At 40.8% G+C, this 20,871-nt stretch overlaps 1 protein-coding gene across 11 annotated transcripts in view; it reads right to left on the minus strand.

The window, feature by feature from the left end:
- Window positions 1-20,871, minus strand: part of LARP1B (La ribonucleoprotein 1B) — a 156,399-nt gene that overhangs the window by 111,054 nt on the left and 24,474 nt on the right. For 10 of the 11 annotated variants that reach the window (XR_002522199.2, XR_001902838.3, XM_009207547.4 and 7 more), the window contains exons 6-8: window positions 15,052-15,195; window positions 14,683-14,848; window positions 8,348-8,492 (exon numbers count right to left, since the gene is read on the minus strand). Coding sequence is in view for 9 of the 11 variants with exons in the window: in XM_009207547.4 (XP_009205811.3) it covers window positions 8,348-8,492; window positions 14,683-14,848; window positions 15,052-15,195 (455 nt within the window). In the remaining 2 variants the exon portion in view is untranslated. Of the gene's footprint in view, window positions 1-8,347; window positions 8,493-13,172; window positions 13,426-14,682; window positions 14,849-15,051; window positions 15,196-20,871 lie in introns of those variants that run through there. The other variant, XM_021938785.2, reaches the window with a different exon arrangement.

Below are 20,871 nucleotides of genomic sequence, written 5' to 3' on the forward strand. Positions count from 1 at the left end.
GTGAAACTGACTAGAAAGAGCCATGAAGGCAGTTTTTAGAATAATGAAAGTATTCTACATCTTGTTTGGGGTAATGCTTATGTTTAATTTTCAAAACTCACAGTGAACACCTAAGATCGCTATATTTTACCATGTGTTATCTAGCCCTGAGTGTTTAAAAAAAAAAAAAAAAAATTCCTCGAAACTTTCCCATATGTTTAAATTTTCCAAAGTAAAGTTGTGGAAGAAGACTGCCAATAGTGTTGTTTTCTTTTTTTTTTGAGACGGAGTCTCGCTCTGTCCCCCAGGCTGGAGTGCAGTGGCCGGATCTCAGCTCACTGCAAGCTCCGCCTCCCGGGTTTACGCCATTCTCCTGCCTCAGCCTCCCGAGTAGTTGGGACTACAGGCGCCCACCACCTCGCCCGGCTAGTTTTTTGTATTTTTTAGTACAGACGGGGTTTCACCGTGTTAGCCAGGATGGTCTCGATCTCCTGACCTCGTGATTCGCCCCCGTCTCGGCCTCCCAAAGTGCTGGGATTACAGGCCTGAGCCACCGCGCCCGGCCAATAGTGTTGTTTTCTAGTGAAGCAAGTCAAATTCCCAATAGTGGTAGTTTTGATTGGTTCGATACTTTAAAAAAATGTTTAGCAGTATCTACATAGAAAAATTAACTGTTGCTGGGCATGGTGGCTCAAGCCTGTAATCTCAGCACTTTGGGAGGCCGAGGCGGCTGGATCACCTGAGATCAGGAGTTCGAGACCAGCCTGGCCAACATGATGAAACCCTGTCTCTACTAAAAATACAAAAACTTAGCCAAGCTTGGTGGTGGGTGCCTGTAATCTCAGCTACTCAGGAGGCTGAGGCAGGAGAATCGCTTGAACCTGGGAGGTGGAAGATACAGTGAGCTAAGATCAGGTCAGTATAACTCCAGCCTGGGCCACAGAGTGAGATCAGGTCAATATAACTCCAGCCTGGGCCACAGAATGAGATCAGTCTCAAAAAAAAAAAAAAGAAAAGAAAGAGAAAGAGAAAGAGAAGAAAAAAAGAAAAGATTAACTGTTTTATTCATACAATGGAAAAACTACCAAAAAACAGAAAGTAAACAACTGCTATACACCAATATGAATAAATCTCACAGAAATAACTTCAGTAATAAAATCAGATATAAAGGTCATAACACCCTTTACGTGAAATTCAAAAAAAAGGAGAGGCCTCTTAAAAGGGAGAGCAGTGGTACTGACTAGGAGGGTACAGAAGGCGGCTTGCTTGGGTCTTGAAAATGTTCTATATCTTAATCTGGATGGCAGTTACCTGACCGTATACATAGGAAAAAATATCATCTCTAATCTTATGAGTTACAATATGTAATGTATAAAGGCCAGGCACGGTGGCTCACGCCTATAATCCCAGCACTTCGGGAGGCTGAGGCAGGCGGATCATGAGGTCAGGAGTTCGAAACTAGCCTGACCAATATGGTGAAACCCCGTATCTACTAAAAATACAAAAATTAGCCAGGTGTGGTGGCGAATGCCCATAATCTCAGCTACTCAGGAGGCTGAGGCAGGAGAATCACCTGAACCCAGCAGGCAGAAGTTGCAGTGAGCCAAGATCGCCTGACTGCACTACAATCCAGTCATCAGAGCGAGACTCCGTCTCGAAAAAAATAAATAAAATAATAATAATGTATAAATTAGGCCTCAATTTAAAATAAAATATTTAAAGAAAAACTTGTGGGATGAAAAAGCTCAAAGTTCTTTATGTACAGCTACTAAAGCCTCTTCCAACACATGCTTTTTATAAAAAATAAAAAAGAGGAGGCCGGGCACGGTGGCTCACACCTGTAATCCCAGCACTTTGGGAGGCTGAGGCAGGCAGATCACTTGAGGTCAGGAGTTCCAGACCAGCCTGGAAAACATGGCAAAAACCCGTCTCTACTAAAATGCAAAAATTAGCTGAGCGTGGTGGCAGGAGCTTGTAATCCCAGCTTCTCAGGAGGCTGAGGCAGAAGAACTGCTTGAACCCGGGAGGCAGAGGTTGTAGTGAGCCAAGATCGTGCCACTGCACTCCAACCTGGGTGACAGAGTGAGACTCTGTCTCAAAAAATAAAAAAAAAGAGGAAGGGGCATAACAAACATTGTATATAGTAAGGTACCATAGTATTCTCTTATATAAACCAACTATCTCAGCAGGAAGACACAAGAAAGAAGTAACACTGACCACTACCAAGGCAGGTAACTCATTCACTGTTGGTGAAAAATGGGAAAAAAATGTTTTACCATATACCTTTTTTTTCCTTGGACAATCACTGGAAGATAACCATATAACCTTCTGGGTTTTGAATTTTGTGTAATTTATTTCCTATTTAAAAATAATAAATTTAAAAGGGAAGTGAAGAACACAGAAAGTGAAACATTCATCACTCAGGCCTTAAAAGGATCATATAGAAACTACACCATGCACAAAATTAAGGTAAAGACGAGAAGAAACAGAGTTACACATATTTTTATTAAAAACCAAGCCTTGGTAATCCTGAACTCCTAAACAATGAGTTACTGGGTACATCAATATTTTCCAGTATCTGAGGTTTTATCTGACTTAGCTATTAATTTTGGTCCTTTTCTTAATGATACACACCTACTATTATGAATAACTACCAATGCTGGAATACATAGATGTTGCATTCTCACTGCCTGGTAGTAAAAGGAAGACTTGAATGTGCAAAGACCTGGAGATAAAAAGAAAAGAGCACAAGTTCTGAGGAACCACAAGTTCAGACAATTTAGAAAACAAGGTTTGAGATGAAAGTAGCAGGTACAGTTCTGAGGCTGATATTAATTATTCCTCTCAATCCTCATACTCTATTACAGCTTAAGTATTATTTGCTATATTTTAACAAGAAAATTGAAGCATGAAGATGTTATGTCAATTACTTAGTTATACAACTGGTAAGCTATAGAACCAGGATCAATTTGCTCTAATAAATGGAAGACACAAAAAGCTTTCAATTACGGGGAAGACATCAAGAATGCAGTAAGCTAAAAAATAAATGAGTGGAGAAGAATCAGATTCAACCAGTTTGGTTTGCATATGCATACTTAACCAGGGCAGATACAGGTACCAGCTAAAGTATTTTGCTTCTCTCGAGTTTTTTTCAAGAAAGGAAAAACTTCAGCATATTCAAATACATACAGGAAGAAGACGGTAGAAATGAAATGCATGAAGATAAAGGAGTTACCAACAGAAAGACATCACTTAAGACTAACAATAATAGCAAATGTTTACTTATTTAGAGCTTACTACCTTTGGCAGATACTTTCATTAATACAATTCATCCTCACAACAACCCTAGGAAGTATATATTATTGTCTCAGGACACTGACCATAGTCACAGAACTAAAAGGGACATATTCATAGGTCCATGATCTTAGTATCTTTACACTGCAATGCATAATGAAGCCTCAGTTTCTTAACAGAAAAAGAACACCTTTCCTACTATTACAAATGGTAGGTGCATAATGAATGTTAAATGAATGCAGGCTTATGTTCTTCTAAATTGCTATGTTTACATGTTTCTGCTTTTCAATAGTGGTATTTTTTACTGTATCATTAGCTACTGTATCAGTGCTAACATAACAGCAGCTCAAAAGTTTCCTTTTAAAAATCCTTCCTAACTGTTGTAGGTTGTAAAAACAAAACGTCAATGATCTTAAAATTGTGCTTGAGGATTTAATGGGACTACAAACAGACCAAAAAGGCATACAATAATAAAATTACAACTATATTCATACAGAAGTAGACAGGGAAAAAATGGCAACAACTTCATAAAAAATGGCAGCTGAGTTGGACCTTTGCTATAGCACAATGGCAGCAGTTAATAAACTCATTCTAATGCCGGGGACAGTAGCTCACGCCTGTAATCTTAGCACTTTGGGAAGCTGAAACAGGAAGATCACTTAAGGCCAGGAGTTGGAGACCAGCCTGGCCAACATGGTGAAACTCCATCTCTACTAAAAAATGAAAATAAATAAATAAATAAACAAACTCATTCTACTATGAATCATAATATTTGCTCTAAGAACAAATTTTGCAAAAAAAACCTAATTTTCTCTGTTAATTACAATATATAGAAACCTTACATACCTATCTATAAACAAATGCAATAATGACATTGCTGACAGTAATTATTTTCATGAAACCAAGAACCATTAATTATACACCAACAAATCATTATTTTATGTTGTTTTTAAAACATGGATTTTACTATAGTAAAATCAATTCTCCTGTCTCAGCCTCCCGAATAGCTGGGATTACCGGCACGTCACCACATCTGGCTAATTTTTGTATTTTAGTAGAGACAGAGTTTGACCATGTTGACCAAGCTGGTGTCAAACTCCTGACCTCAAGTGGTCCACCTGTCTTGGCCTCCAAAAGTGCTGGGATTACAGGTGTGAGCCACCGCGCCCAGCCCCATAGTTGATTTTTAAAATAGGAAGCACAAATGTGTTCAAAAACTTGCTATTCAAAGAAGCCTGTTAAGAAATGAGGGTGGGCACAGTGGCTCATTCCTTAATCCCAGCACTTCGGGAGGTCAAGGCAGGTGGATCACCTGAGGTCAGGAGTTCGAGACCAGCCTGGCCAACATGGTGAAACCCTGTCTCTATTAAAAAATACAAAAATTAGCCGGGCATGGTGGCAGGTGCCTGTAATCCCAGCTACTCAGGAGGCTGAGGCAGGAGACTTGCTTGAGCCCGGGAAACGGTGGTTGCAGTGAGCCAAGATCACAGCATTACACTCCAGCCTGGGTGACAGAGCAAGACTCTGTCACCAAAAAGCAAAAAAGAAAGTGGGCGGGCATTGGCTCAAGCCTGTAATCCAGCACTTTGGGAGGCCGAGGCGAGACGAATCACGAGGTCAGGAGGTCAGAGACCATCCCACCACCAGCTAACATGGGTGAAACCCGTCTCACTAAAATACAAAAACTAGCCCGGTACGTGGTGGCGGGCGCCTGTAGTCCCAGCTACTCGGAGGCTGAGGCAGGAGAATGGCCTGAACCTGGGAGAGGCCGAACTGCAGTAAGCGAGATCAGCCACTGCACTCCAGCCTGGGTGACACAACCTGGGAATAAGTCTCAAAAAAAAAAAAAAAAGACAAAAACTAGAAAAAAAATTTGCAAAATACATATAATGGACTTGTATCCAGAATAAAGAACTCATACAATTATCTTTTAAAAAACACTTCAATAATAATGAACAAAAAATCTGAACAGACATTTCCACTAATAAGGTATGCAGATAAAAAAGCACGTGAAAAAATGCTGACAGCTTTAATCACTAGGGAAATGCAAATTAAAACCACAATGAGTCCGGGCACAGTGGCTCATGCCTGTATTCCCAACACTTTGTGAGGCTGAGGCGGGCAGATCACAAGGTCAAGAGATCAAGACCATCCTGGCCAACATGGTGAAACCCTCATCCCTACTAAAAACACAAAAGTCAGATGGGCGTGGTGGTGCGTGCCTGTAGTCCCAGCTGCTTGGGAGGCTGAGGCAGAAGGATCACTTGAACTCAGGAGGCAGAGGTTGCAGTGAGCCAAGATCACGCCACAGAACTCCAGCCTGGGCAACAGAGACTGTCTCAAAAAACAAACAAAAAAACACAATGAGAGGCCAGGTATGGTAGCTCACGCCTGTAATCCCAGCACACTCTGGGAGGCCAAGGCAGATGGGTCGCCTGAAGGTCAGGAGTTTGAGACCAACCTGGCCAACATGGTGAAACCTCATCTCTATTAAAAATATAAAAAATTAGCTCAGCATGGTGGCAGGTGCCTATAATCCCAGATACTTGGGAGGCTGAGGCAGGAGAACTCCTTGAACCCAGGAGGCGGAGGTTGCAGTGAGCCAAGATCATGGCATTGCACTCTACTCCAGCCTGGGCAACAAGAGCAAAACTGAAACTTTGTCCAAAAAAAAAAAGCCCACGATGAGAAACCACTACATATCTATTATTCAAAAAACTGACAATATAAGCCATGATAAGACTGAGGAACAAGTCCCACACATAATGGTGGGAATACAAAATGGTAAAGTCACTTTAAACAATAGGTTGGCATTTTCTTATAAAGATAAGCATATACTTACTATACTTTCCAGCAATCACAATACTATTTATCCAACAGAAATATATATATATATATCCCTATAAAGATCTTCATGCTTTACTCATACTCTCCAAAACCATAAACAATCTGAATGTCCACCAACATGTGAATGGATGAACTGTGGTATATCCACACCATGGAATACTAGTCAGTAATATGAAAGAACAAACTACTGCTACATGCAACATAGGTGAATCTCAAAAGCACTATACTAAGTGAAAAATCAGAAACAAAAGGCTACAACTTTTAAAATTTTATGATAGTCTGGAAAATGCAAAACTATAGAACTATAGGGATAAAAAGTAGACTAGTGGCCAGGCATGGTGGCTCACATCTATAACTCCAACACTTTGAGAAGCCAAGGCAGGTGGATCACCTGAGGTCAGAAGTTCAAGACCAGCCTGGCCAACATGGGGAAACCCTGTCTCTACTAAAAATACAAAAATTAGCTGGGTATGGTGGCACACTCCAGTTATCTCAGCTACTTGGGAGGCTGAGGCAGGAAAATCACTTGAACCCAAGATTGTGCCACTGCATTCCATACTGGGCAACAGAATAGGACTCTGTCTCAAAAAAAAAAAAAAACAGATTAGTGATTGTGGTTACCAAGGGCTGTGTGTAGGGAAAGAAACTGGTTAGAAAAAAAAAAAAGGGCCGGGCGCGGTTGCTCAAGTCTGTAATCCCAGCACTTTGGGAGGCCAAGACAGAAGCCGGATCCACAAAGATCAGGAGATCGAGACCATCTTGGCCCCAACTGCAGGTGAAACCCGTCTCTACTAAAAAAAATACAAAAACTAGCGAGGTGAGGTGGTGAGGCCTGTAGTCCCAGCACCGGAGGCTGAGGCAGGAGAATAAAGTAGAAGAAAAAACCCGGGAGGCGGAGCTTGCAGTGAGCTGAGATCCGGCCACTGCACTCCAGTCTGGGCAACAGAGCAAGACTCCGTCTCAAAAAAAAAAAAAAGATGTTGAAAGCATTTCTAGAAACAGGCCAGATGAGAGATTTTTTTTTTTCCCAAAGATGCTAAGGATTACAGGCATGACCTACATGCCCAATAAGAAGACTATTTTAAATTAGCCTTTCAATAAGTGGGAACGGCTGGGCATGATGGCTCACACCTGCAATCCCAGTATTTTGGGAGACGGAGGTGGGTGGATCATGAGGTCAGGAGTTTGAGACCAGCCTGGCCAAGATAGTGAAGCCAAGTCTAAAATACAAAAAGTAGCCAGGCATGATGGTGCGTGCCTGTAGTCCCAGCTACTCAGGAGGCTGAGGCAGCAAAATGCAGCTTGAACCGCAGGTGGAGGTTGTGGTGAGCCGAGATCGTGCCACTGCACGCCAGCCTGGGGAACAGAGTGAGACTGTCTGAAAAATATATATATATTATATATTTATATACATAATAATAAATATATATTTATATACATAATAATAAATATATATATTTATATACATAATAATAAATATATATTTATATACATAATAATAAATATATATATTTATATACATAATAATAAATATATATTTATATACATAATAATAAATATATATATTTATATACATAATAATAAATATATATATTTATATACTATAATAATAAATATATATATTTATATACTATAATAATATATATTTTTATATACTATAATAATAAATATATATTTATATACTATAATAATAAATATATATATTTATATACTATAATAATAAATATATAATATATATTTATATAATAATAAATAGATATTATATATTTATATATATAGATATTACTTATTTATATATAGATAGAATTATATATTTTTATATATAGATATTATATATTTATATATAAAAATATATATGGGAACACATGCTTTTTTACAGTAACCTAAAGAAATTTTTGTTTGATTGTGTTGTTGCACTCTATCGCCCAGGCGTGAGCCACCACGCCCAGCCCTGAAGAAGTTTGAAGGATCAGGTTTAAAACAGGTTGACTAATTGAGGGGAAGGGGAAGGAGAAAATATGTAGTAACAACATTAGCAATACTTTCAGGGGTTTCCAAGGTTAGACATTTATGAAGGTTTTACAAAACAGAAAAACGTCATGGAACGCTGTCTGAGCCTCAAGCAACTACAGATTGTCTGTTTTTAATACTCTGTTTTTTAGAGAAGTTTTAGGTACAAAGGAAATTTGAGTGGAAAGTACAAATTGTTCTTCAAATGAGCAATTACCTCTAAGATGAGATTAAGGTTTGTAGTGAGAGCCTGAACACGCTGAAAACCAGCAATCAGGGAAATAGGCAAGAAACCTTGTTCATCCATCTTTCCCCGAAGAAAGAAGTCTCGTTCCAAATTTTCTACACTGAAGTAATATTCACTGAAAAGAGAAATTAGAATTTCATCCATTTATTCAGTAGAAAATAAATATTTCTATTGCTCGCACACTAACTGTGAAAACCAATCATTAACATGAAAATATTGTAATTTGGCTAACAATATGTATAGGTCTAATACAACATAGATAGGGTAAACATATAAGATAGCAAAAAACCCTACTGAATTAATTTCTCTTATACTTAAAATACTGATTTTCCAAAAAATTAATAACTTCTATTTAGATCAGCTTCACTAAATATAAAGAATTAAGCTGCTCATTTTACTTTAAGATAGTTCAATAATTGATTTTAATGAGTTAATTAGATGAAAATCTTTACAAAGCCACTTCTACTTGCTTCATTTAAGTATTAGATAAGAAAGCTAATCACATGTTAGCATAATGCCTGCCAATTTTTTCCCAGTCACTGAGAAGAATGGTATACTGGAAGTATCCTTTGTCAAATTCGCATACAGAAAAGTAGTTCGTTTTGTTTTCTAAATTGACAAAGTGCTGACATGTTTAACACTTCTGAAGCCTAGTAACCAGCACAACGCTTAGTTAAAAACTTAGTGAACATGGCCAGGCGGGGTAGCTCATGACTGTAATCCCAGCACTTGGGGAGGCTGAGACCGGCAGATCACCTGAGGTCGGGAGTTCAAGACCAGCCTGACCAACATGGAGAAAACCTGTCTCCACTAAAAATACAAAATTAGCCGGGTGTGGTAGTACATGCCTGTAATCCCATCTACTCAGGAAGCTGAGGCGGGAGAATCCCTTGAACCCGGGAGGCAAATGTTGCAGTGAGCCAAGATCACGCCATTGCACTCAAGCCGGGGCAACAAGAGCAAAACTCCGTCTCAAAAAAAAAACTTAGTGAACACACAGGCATATGTGCACATATATATTTTGAATGATTCAAGTCCTCCATGCTTCTTTCTTTGATAGACGGACTATAAGATATTAAGGGTGGCCCGGTGAGGTGGCTCATGCCTGTAATCCCAGCACCTTCAGAGGCCAAGGCAGGTGGATCGCTTGAGGTCAGGAGTTTAAGACCAGCCTAACCAATATGGGGAAACCCCATCTCTACTAAAATACAAAAACTAGCTGGCCATGGTGGCAGGTGCCTGTAATCCCAGCTACTCGGGAGGCTGAGGCAGGAGAACTGATTGCACCCGGGAGGCAGAGGTTGCAGTGAACAGGGACCGTGCCACTATACTCCAGCCCGGGCGACAGAGCAAGACTGTCTAAAAATAATAATAAAAGACATTAGCTGGCCGTGGTGGCTCACGCCTATAATCCCAGCACTTTGGGAGGCTGAGGCGGGCAGATCACAAGGTCAGGAGATCAAGACCATCCTTGGCTAACACAGTGAAACTCCGTCCCTACTAAAAATACAAAACACTAGCCGGGCGTGGTGGTGGGAGCCTGTAGTCCCAGCTACTCGGGAGGCTGAGGCAGGAGAATGGCATGAACCTGGGAGGCAGAGCTTGCAGTGAGCCGAGATTACACCACTGCACTCTAGCCTGGGCAACAGAGCCAGACTCCATCTCAAAAAACAAAAAAAAAACAGAAAAGACATTAAGGTATCACAGAATACAGCTAAAGAAGGAATATCCTTGACACCATGAGGCACATGGAGGCAAAAATATAGAAAATGATTAGATGTCTTATCTTCTCTTGAAAAACACAAACCGGTGGGGCGTGGTGGCTCAAGCCTGTAATCCCAGCACTTTGGGAGGCCGAGACGGGCGGATCACGAGGTCAGGAGATCGAGACCATCCTAGCTAACACAGTGAAACCCCGTCTCTACTAAAAAATACAAAAAAACTAGCCGGGCAAGGTGGCGGGCGCCTGTAGTCCCAGCTACTCGGGAGGCTGAGGCAGGAGAATGGCATAAACCAGGGAGGCAGAGCTTGCAGTGAGCCAAGATCCGGCCACTGCACTCCAGCCTGGGCAACAGAGTGAGACTCCATCTCAAAAAAAAAAGAGAAAGAAAAACACAAACCCACTTAACCTTTCTGAAAGAAGTATAAATGGATGAACATCAATGATGATGGGGCCTACAGTTTAATAATCCCACACTATTTCCAAATCACAGAGAAAGTTTTCAAACATGGTGTACAAGTTATGGGAAAACAAACCAGCTCACATTTTGGGGTATAAAACTTAGTGACTAAAGATGCCCTTGAAGTATACGGACCAAATTCTATCTTTGAAAAAAAGGCATCATAACTGAAAACTGGTTTTCAGCTATCTTTTACACAAGGGGAAGAAAATAAATCAACTTATTTTAAGAATGTAAATATCCAAATTTTCCTTTAATAGTTTGACATTTATCCAATTGTCAGAGTGCAAAACTCTCTCAAAGACTACTGAAATACTAGACATCTCAGTAACACTAGTAAATCATTTACTCTTTTTTTTGAGATGGAGTTTCACTCTTATTGCCCAGGCTGGAGTGCAATGGCATGATCTCGACTCACTGCAGCCTCCACCTCACAGGTTCAAGCAATTCTCCTGCCTCACTCTCCTGAGTAGCTGGGACTACAGGCGTGTGCCACCTTGCCCGGCTAATTTTTGTATTCTTAGTAGAGACAGGGTTTCACTATGTTGGCTAGCCTGGTCTCGAACTCCTGATCTCAGATGATCCACTTGTCTTGACCTCCCAAAGTGCTGGGATTACAGGAGTGAGCCACCTCGTCCTGGCCTCATTTACTCTTTTTAAACACTGAAGGAAAAAAATCTAAGTCTTTTTTTTTTTTTTTTTTTTTTTTTTTTGAGGCGGAGTCTCGCTCTGTCGCCCAGGCTGGAGTGCAGTGGCCAGATCTCAGCTCACTGCAAGCTCCGCCTCCTGGGTTTACGCCATTCTCCTGCCTGAGCCTCCCGAGTAGCTGGGACTACAGGCGCCCGCCACCTCGCCCGGCTAGTTTTTTGTATTTTTAGTAGAGACGGGGTTTCACCGTGTTAGCCAGGATGGTCTTGATCTCCTGACCTCGTGATCCACCCGTCTCGGCCTCCCAAAGTGCTGGGATTACAGGCTTGAGCCACCGCGCCCGGCCAAGGAAAAAATCTAAGTCTTAAAGAAATGAATATTCTGATGGTTGTTACGCCTCAAAAGCCTTATTCATAATGTCTGGCATGTGGTAGATACATAATACATGTGTTAAAATTCTAAAATTTCATGCAGGGCGCAGTGGCTCATGCCTGTCATTTCTACATGTTGGGAGGCCATGGCAGGCGGATCACCTGAGGTCAAGAATCCGAGACCAGCCTGACCAACCATGGTGAAACCCCAACTTTACTAAACATACAAAATTAGTCGGGCATGGTGTTGCATGCCTGTAATCCCAGCTACTTGGGAGGCTGAGGCAGGAGAATCGCTTGGACCTTGGAGGCGGAGGTTGCAGTGAGCCGAGATTGCACCATTGCATTCCAGCCTGGTTGACAACAGCAAAACTCCATCTCAAAAGAAAAAAAAAAATTCGAAAATTTCAGACATTAAGACATTTGATTTAGTCACAAGTTACAACTGGTCTTAGCTGTGAGATGTGAACTTCCCTAAATCAATAATAAACTGTCCCGGCCAGGCATGGTGGCTCACGCCTATAATCCCAGAACTTTGGGAGGCTGAGATGGGTGGATCACTTTGAGCTCAGGCATCCGAGACCAGCCGGGGGAACATGGCAAAACCCTGTCTATAATAAAAATACAAAAATTAGCTGGGCACAGTGTCACGCGCCCGTAATCCCAGCTATTCGAGAGGCTAAGGCAGGAGAATTGCTTGAACCCAGGAGGCGGAGGTTGAGGTGAGCTGAGATTGCACTGCTGTACTCCATCCTGGGTGACAGAGTGAGACAATGCTTCAAAAAAAAAAAAAAAAAAGAAAAAAGAAAAAAGGAACAAATCTGTCATCTCTCAGTGCCAAAAGAGATTATCACAGCTAGAAATAATCAAGATCTTTACATTTTAATGCTGATATCACAAACAATTAATATAAATTTTCACTTAAAATGTTAAAAACAAGTAGGCCAGGCACGGTGGCTCACGCCTGTAATCCCAGCACTTTGGGAGGCCGAGGAGGGCAGATCACAAGGTCAGGAGTTCGAGACCAGCCTGACCAGAAAGATGAAACCCCGTCTCTACTAAAAATACAAAAATTAGCTGGGCGTGGTGGCATATGCCTGTAATCACAGCTACTCGGGAGGCTGAGGCAGGAGAATCACTTGAACCCAGGAGGCGGACGTTGCAGTGAGCCGAGATCGTGCCATTGCACTCCAGCCTGCACAATAAGAGCAAAACTTCGTCTCAAAAAAAAAGTTTAAAAAAAAGACCTTCAACCATTTTGAATACTTTTAGGCCTCATACTTTACAATTCATTTTGCATCATTTTTCCACAGGTGTCAGGAAAACTTTTGGTGACTTCTCAAAAAGAAAATCAAAATCTTAATCAATCAGCCTATCTATATATTAGAAACCAAATAATACAAGGTAAAAAGCACGACTCCTTCAAAGCCAGATCTCCACTAATCAAATAATGGTAATAATAACAAGCCACACTAAACCTAGTGCTCTACTAACATTTGCCAAAATCCCTACTGCTAGATCAACCAAAAAAAGAGGCATGACCAATGCCATGTCTGACATTTTGCTCAGTGTCCTAGGGACATCATCAAGTCCTACCTTAGAGGTTCTGGATTCTACACTGCATGATCAGAAATTTTGTCAACACTGAAGTAGCTCTGCTCCTCCCTCACTTGTATGAGCACTGGAGGCCGATTATCCTGACGTGGAGTTGCATGTCCACTGTCAGGTCTCAGAAGGGGCTTGGCAGCAAAAGTTACAAAAAAGACAGTAATAGTGGTATGAAGTTGACAGCCACATGTCAAGCACTTTCTGCCCATAAAAAGGCCCTTTTCTTCAGTGTTTGCATCAACTGTAACAAAAGAAGCAAGAACAAAATAAACAAGTTGCTCCACACTGTAAGCAAATTGGATCCACCATGAAGGCAACCCAGGAAGGTGCCTGGCTGATGATGATAAAGAAATTTTCTAGTAACAGAGTAGAGTCTATTTTATTTTGGAAAAATAGATGATTCTAAAATGCTTATGCCCTTTCAAAAATAGCCCTTTTCCTTCACCTTGTAAGGAGACAAAAATTTCAAGTTTTAACAAATTGGTTGTGCAAACTGCTTGGCAACATTTTTCTCTTGCCTATAAATAAGCAAAATATCCTATACAATACTAATATGCATAGGGTTTGTTTTTTCTTTCAGAAAATAGAGCTGATATTCTCCTGACTTCACATTCAGTACCCAAAAAGCAACTACTATGAGAACTAGAGTAAGAAGTCTGAACTAACATATAAGGTAGTCCCCATTTAATTACATGTCACAAAGAAAAACTCAGAAGATAAAAAAAAAAATTTAGAATTCAGAAGTCAATTGCTAAGAAGAAAATTAAAAGATACTACCATTCTTTGTTATTTACATTCATTTGCAAATTCTAATATAAATACCTACTGGCAAATAATAAGCCAAATTTTACTTGTTCAATTTCAAGTATATATAGAGAAGCTTTACAGTCTTATATTTATTCATATTATGCAATAACATTTTACCTAATCTCCTTTAAGGAGAAAAATATCTAAATAGTATAGAAGCCAGGAGACATATAAACAACATAAACCAAATACAAAATTTTTCAAATACCTATTTTAATCATATTCCCTAAAAATATATAATCAAAATAATTGTTAACATTTTCCAACCTTTACTAATAAGTAGCTTTAAGAATGTTATAACAGGCCAGGCATGGTGGCTCACACCTATAATCCCAGCACTTTGAGAGGCCAAGGTGGGCAGATCAGCTGAGGCCGGGAGTTCAATACCAGCCTGGCCAACATGGCGAAACCCATTCTCTACCAAAACCACAAAAATTAGCCAGGTGTGGTGGCATGTGCCTGTAATCCCAACTACCCAGGAGGCTGAGGCACGATAATCACTTGAACCCGGGAAGCAGAGGCTGCATTGAGCCAAGATCGTACCACTACACTCCAGCCTAGGCAACAGAGAGAGACTCTGTTTCAAAAAAAAAAAAAAAAAAGTTATAACATATTCATTATCAGTAACATTAAAGTTTGATATTGCCACAGATTTTGCTATCCCATCTGCTTACATCAAACATCCACTTACATTTGACGCTTAATATACTCTTTAAGCAATGCTTCTTCCACAGGATACACCTGTACACCTGTACCATCATCATAGTAATACATCATACTGGTATTAAGTTCTGTTTGAAATGGTTGATCAGTCCTTTCACCATGTTCTTGATAACCATATGAATAATCAAAGTTCACTTGATGTGAATAAAGAAAAAGAAAGGTAATCACATATTAGAAAAAAAATAGTTACTATGGATAAAGTGAAGAACTTCAAAGGTTAACAAACATAAAATCATCTATTACCAAACAAAGAAAATTAGTTAAAACATAATAGAGGATAGTTGCTCTATTTTTTTCAAAGTTTATCTAATTTAACAAAACAAAAATTATGTCATACATCGAGGATTTCCTCTGCCTCGTCCTCTTCCCCGTCCTCGGCCTCTTCCTCGACCTCTAAAGGAACCTCGGATATTACCACCCTCACTTCTCACACTGGAAACTTCATCTTGATCATCTCTTTTTTCTCTATCTCGCCTCCAACCTTTTAAAAATAAAAATATTTTTATATACTTCGATTTGCCAAGTAAAATAACATGATTGTCTTTATGAAAACATAGTAGCCACCTTCTTCCACTTTGTCACTAATTAACAGTAGCCAGGCATTTTTCAGATGGATACAAACTGAAGAGCTCCAACAAGAATTTATCAAAAATATCTCTAGCATAAAACAGAGCCTAAAAAGCATTGGCATATGAAGAATACATTCTAACAAGTAAAATCACATATTAGAAAGATAAAGAGATAATTTTATTAAGATTGTGCTGATAAAGATTCAAGAAATTTCAAGACTACTAATTTGTACTATATAAAACTCCTAAAAAACACTTCTCACAAAATATTTAAGGATGGTTCTATTTAAGTAAATGACATTCCTAATAAAGTAAAAAGGAAATGAAAACACAAAACAAATTGAGAAAAGATATCTGAAGCGAAATATAGAAATTCTATCTAGAGTACATGTAAGAACCATACCACTCTCTCTCATGCAACACACACACACACACACACACAACCACTCAATGGGGAAAATATCTAAAATACAAGCAGGGCAAAAAAATGCAAGTGGACAATAAATACTGAAAACGCTGCCTACCAATGAGTCAATAATCATACAAGTCCGGGCACAGTGGCTCAGGCCGGTAATCCCAGCACTCTGGGAGGCCGAGGTGGGCGGATCAACTGAGGTCAGGAGCTGGAGACCGTCTGGCCGACATAGTGAAATACCACCTCTACTAAAAATACAAAATTTAGCCGGACGCCGTAGCACACACCTGTAATCCCAGCTACTCCAGAGGCTGAGGGAGGAGAATCACTTGAACTCGGGAGGCAGGGGTTGCCGTGAGCCAAGATTGTACCACTGCACTCCAGCCTGGGCTACAGAGCGAGATTCCCTCTCAAAAAAAAAAAAAAAAAAAAAAGAAATCATAAAAAGAGGCCCGGTGTGGTGGCTCATGCTTGTAATACCAGCACTTTGGTAGGCTGAGACGGGCAAACTGCTTGAACTCAGGAGTTCAAGACCAGCTTGGGAAACATGGCAAAATCCTGTCTCTACCAAAAATACAAAAAATTAGCCGGGCGTGGTGGTGGAGTGCCAGTAATCCCAGCTACTTGGTAGGCTGAGGCAGAAAAACTGTTTGAACCTGGGAGGCGGAGGTTGCAGTGAGCCAACACCCTGCCACTGCACTCCAGCCTGGGCAACAGAACAAGACTCCATCTTAGAATAAAAAAAAAGAAAAAAGAAAACAGTGCTCAGCCTTACTGACTATAAGAAATGCTAATTAAGACAATGAAAGGTTCTTTACCCCAGTACAACAAATATTTTAATGTCTCTAATATGAAACATGGACAAAGTTTAAAAAGGTTTAACATTAGCCAGGTATGGTGGCTCACACCTGTAATCTCAGTACTTTGCGAGGCTGAGTGGGGCCAATCACTTCAGGTCAGGAGTTTGAGACCAGCCTTGCCAACATGGCAAAACCCCATCTCTACTAAAAATACAAAAATTAGCCAGGCATGGTGGTGGCGCCTGTAATCCCAGCTACTTGGGAGGCTGAGGCAGGAGAATCACTTGAACCTGGGAGGCAGAGGTTACAGTGAGCCGAGATCTCGCCGCTGCACTCTAGCCTAGGTAACAGAGTGAGACTCTGTCTCAAAAAAACAGGTAGAACATTTGTATATTGCTAATAAGGTTGAAAACAGGTATATCTACTTTGAAAATCAACTTGGAATAATCTAATTAATGTGAAGATATGCAAATCCTAGAGAAAAGGTTTTACAACCTTAGCACTTTAGACTTTGGTGTGGGGGCCTGTTCTGTGGACTACAGGATGTTTGGCATTATCCATGACCACCACCTACTAGATGCCAGTAGCACCCACTCACTCCCTCAGTTGTGACAACCCGTAACAAATATCTCCAATGTCAAATGACTCTATGGGGGAAAAAAAAATCACCCTCACTGAGAACATTACCCTAGATTCCATAGTTCCATCCTCAATGCTTAGACCTAAAACAGTCTTTTTCAAACATTTCTCTTTTTTTTTAAATAGAGATGAGGTCTCACTATGTTGCCCGGGCTGGTCTTGAACTCCTGAGCTCAAGCGATCCACCCACCTCCCCCTCCCAAAGTGTTGGGATTACAGGCGTGCACCACCGTGCCCAGCCACTTTTTCAAACATTTCTGCCTTAATCTGTAAGTAAGCCTTATGTATTTCACACACAAGTACACTTACAAAAAAATTTATAATTTAAACACATATCATTTTAAAATTTACTATGTGAAGCACTCTAGGTTTTTAAAAACCTTATCATGAACCAATATACTGATTTCATAACCCACTCACAGACTATAGTCTGCAGTCTGAAAAAATTACCCTAGAGAGCCTCTTGTACTTGAGTGCTGGAAAACATGCATATTAAAATGTTCACGGTAGCACTTTAATATCAAAAAAACAAGAAACAATCCAAATACCCACCACCATTAGTACAGATTTTATCAAATAGTGAAACAGCCTTTCAGCAGGAAGAGAAAAGAAGACTTACAGTAATACAACCAACATGCATTAATCTAAAGAAAAGTAGGCTGGATTAAAAAAAAAAAAATTCCTGCCAAAGAATGTTGATAAAGTCACATTGCACGGCGATTTCAAAACATGCAAGAAACCAATGCACTTAAGCTCATTTTTTCCGAAACAATGGGATGAAATTGCAGAGTGCACAACGGGAAGTTTAAAAGTAATAGTAACATATATTTCTTAAACAGGGTGAGTTTCCACTGTTCATCATCATCACCATCCTCATCATTATTATTATTGATTTTACAGATGGGGTCTCACTCTGTCACCCAGACTGCAGTGGCATGATCATAGCTCACTGCAGCCTCGAACTCTTGGGCTCTCAAGCAATCCTCCTTACCTCAGCCTACCAAGTAGCTGGGACTACAGGTGAGTGCCACCATAGTCAGCTCATTATATGGTTGTTCTGTATAACTTTATATCTATTTTCTTGTATATTCAATTTTTTTTTTTTTTTTTTTGAGACGGAGTCTCGCTCTGTCGCCCGGGCTGGAGTGTAGTGGCGCGATCTCAGCTCATTGCAAGCTCCGCCGCCCGGGTTCCGGCCATTCTCCTGCCTCAGCCTCCCGAGTAGCTGGGACTACAGGCGCTCGCCACATCGCCCGGGTAGTTTTTTGTATTTTTTAGTAGAGACGGGGTTTCACCGTGTTAGCCAGGATGATCTCGATCTCCTGACCTCGTGATTCACCCGTGTCGGCCTCCCAAAGTGCTGGGATTACAGGCTTGAGTCACCGCGCCCGGCCGTATATTCAATATTTAATAAGAAAAAAATTAATGAAATTAGGAGTATCCATTACTTTTAGAATAAAAACTTAAAATGACATTTTGAAAAACAGTAGGAAAAAAGTCCATTTTGCTACAGACACGTTTTATACATACATACATATATATATGCACCCCTACACATGCATGATCATTGTGCATTACAGCCCCAAATTCCCAGGCTCAAGCAATCCTCCTACCTCAGCTTCCCAAGTAGCTGGGACTACAGGCTTGCACCATTGCATTTAGTTAAAGTTTTATAATTTAGAAGTCATATTTTGTGGACAATTGAGAAAAATTAATTGTTGACTAGATTTTAGATGGTACTAGGAAACTAGTGTGATTTTCTTAGATGATGCATTTTCTTAGGACATTAGTGATAAAGCGTCAACAGCTCCAAATTACTTTCAAGGGATTCAGCAAACAAATGAATTAAATACAGAGAAATTATCAATCTAGATGGTGGTAGACAGGTATTCACTGTACAATTCTTTCAATTTTTTGTATGTTTAAAGTTTTTCATAATACATTGGAAATTTTTTTTAATCAAAATATATTTACCTCCACACAGGTATATTTAAAATTTTTGAATGGCTATATTGTCTGTAAAATTTCCTTAGGCCTTTTTATCCATTCACAGGACATGACTCATCAGATTTCAGCAGAAAACTATAAAAACAAATGCTCATCCTATTGTTTCCACATATCCTCCTATCCTCTGCTTTCTGAAAATCTGAGCAAACACCGTGAAAAAATGTATCTGGGTTGGATGTGTTGGATCACACCTGTAATCCCAGCACTTTGGGAGGCCGAGGGAGGCAGATCACCTGAGGTCAGGAGTTCGTGACCAGCCTGGCCCAACATGGTGAAACCCTGTCTCTACTAAAACTACAAAAAGTAGCCGGACACAGTGGTCCATACCTATAATCCCAGCTACTTGGGAGGCTGACGCAGAAGAATCCAGCCTGGGCAATAATGCGAGACTCCATCTCAAAAAAAAAAAGTATCTGGCCAGTATATTTAATAAAAGTAAAACCATTCAGTAAAAACTAATGGGCGGCCGGGCGCGGTGGCTCAAGCCTGTAATCCCAGCACTTTGGGAGGCCGAGACGGGTGGATCACCAGGTCAGGAGTTTGAGACCAGCCTGGCTAACACGGTGAAACCCCGTCTCTACTAAAAAATACAAAAAACTAGCCAGGCGAGGTGGCGGGCGCCTGTAGTCCCAGCTACTTGGGAGGCTGAGGCAGGAGAATGGCGGGAACCCGGGAGGCGGAGCTTGCAGTGAGCTGAGATCTGGCCACTACACTCCAGCCTGGGCGACAGAGCGAGACTCCGTCTCAAAAAAAAAAAAAAAAAAAAAAAAAAACTAATGGGCCGGGGTGCAGTGGCTCACACCTGTAATCCCAGCACTTTGGGAGGCAGTGAGCCAAGATCGCGCCACTGCACTCCAGCCTGGGCGACAGTGAGGCTTTGTCTCAAAAAAAAAAAAAAAAAAAAACACAAAGACTAATGGGATACTTTTTAATGGAATGATCAGCCTAACACCTGAGCTAACTCGATATTAACACAACTGAAAGTGAAATACACACAGTAGTATTCCAAGCAAAAAAAAAAAGCCTGAACCTAATCAACCTAGCTCTTTCTTATTGCCAGTTTTAAAAGGAACAGGCAGGCCGGGTACAGTGGCTCTCACACCTCTAATCCCAGCACTTTGGGAGGCTGATGCTGGAAGATCGCTTGGGCCCAAGAGTTTGAGACCAGCCTGGGCAACATGGGGAAACCCCATCTCTACAAAAAATACAAAATTAGCCAGGTACGGTTGTGTATGCCTGTAGTCCCAGCTACTGAGGAGGCTGAGACAGGAGAATTGCTTGAGCCTAGGAAGTGAAGGTTGCAGTGAGCCGAGATCATGCCATTGCACTTAGCCTGGGAGACAGAGTGAGACTCTGTCTCAAACAAAAAAAAAGGAACATGCAAATGCCAAAGAATACCATGACAAAGCAACCGGCACGGTGGCTCACGCTGTAATCCCAGCGCTTTGGGAGGCCAAGGAGGGCGGATCATGAGGTCAGAAGATCAAGACCATCCTGGCTACCATGGTGAAACTCCGTCTCTACTAAAAAATACAAAAAAATTAGCCAGGTGTGCTGGCGAGCGCCTGTAGTCCCAGCTACTCGGGAGACTGCGGCGTGATGTGGAGCTTGCAGTGAGCCAAGGTGGCGCCACTGCACTCCAGCCTGGGTGACAGGGCAAGACTCAGTCTCAAAAAAGAAAAAAAGAAAAAAAGAATACCATGACAAAGCAATCAGTCAAATCCAAA

This window comes from Papio anubis, chromosome 3 (assembly GCF_008728515.1).
Source record: "Papio anubis isolate 15944 chromosome 3, Panubis1.0, whole genome shotgun sequence".
Taxonomy (NCBI): Eukaryota; Metazoa; Chordata; class Mammalia; order Primates; family Cercopithecidae; genus Papio; species Papio anubis.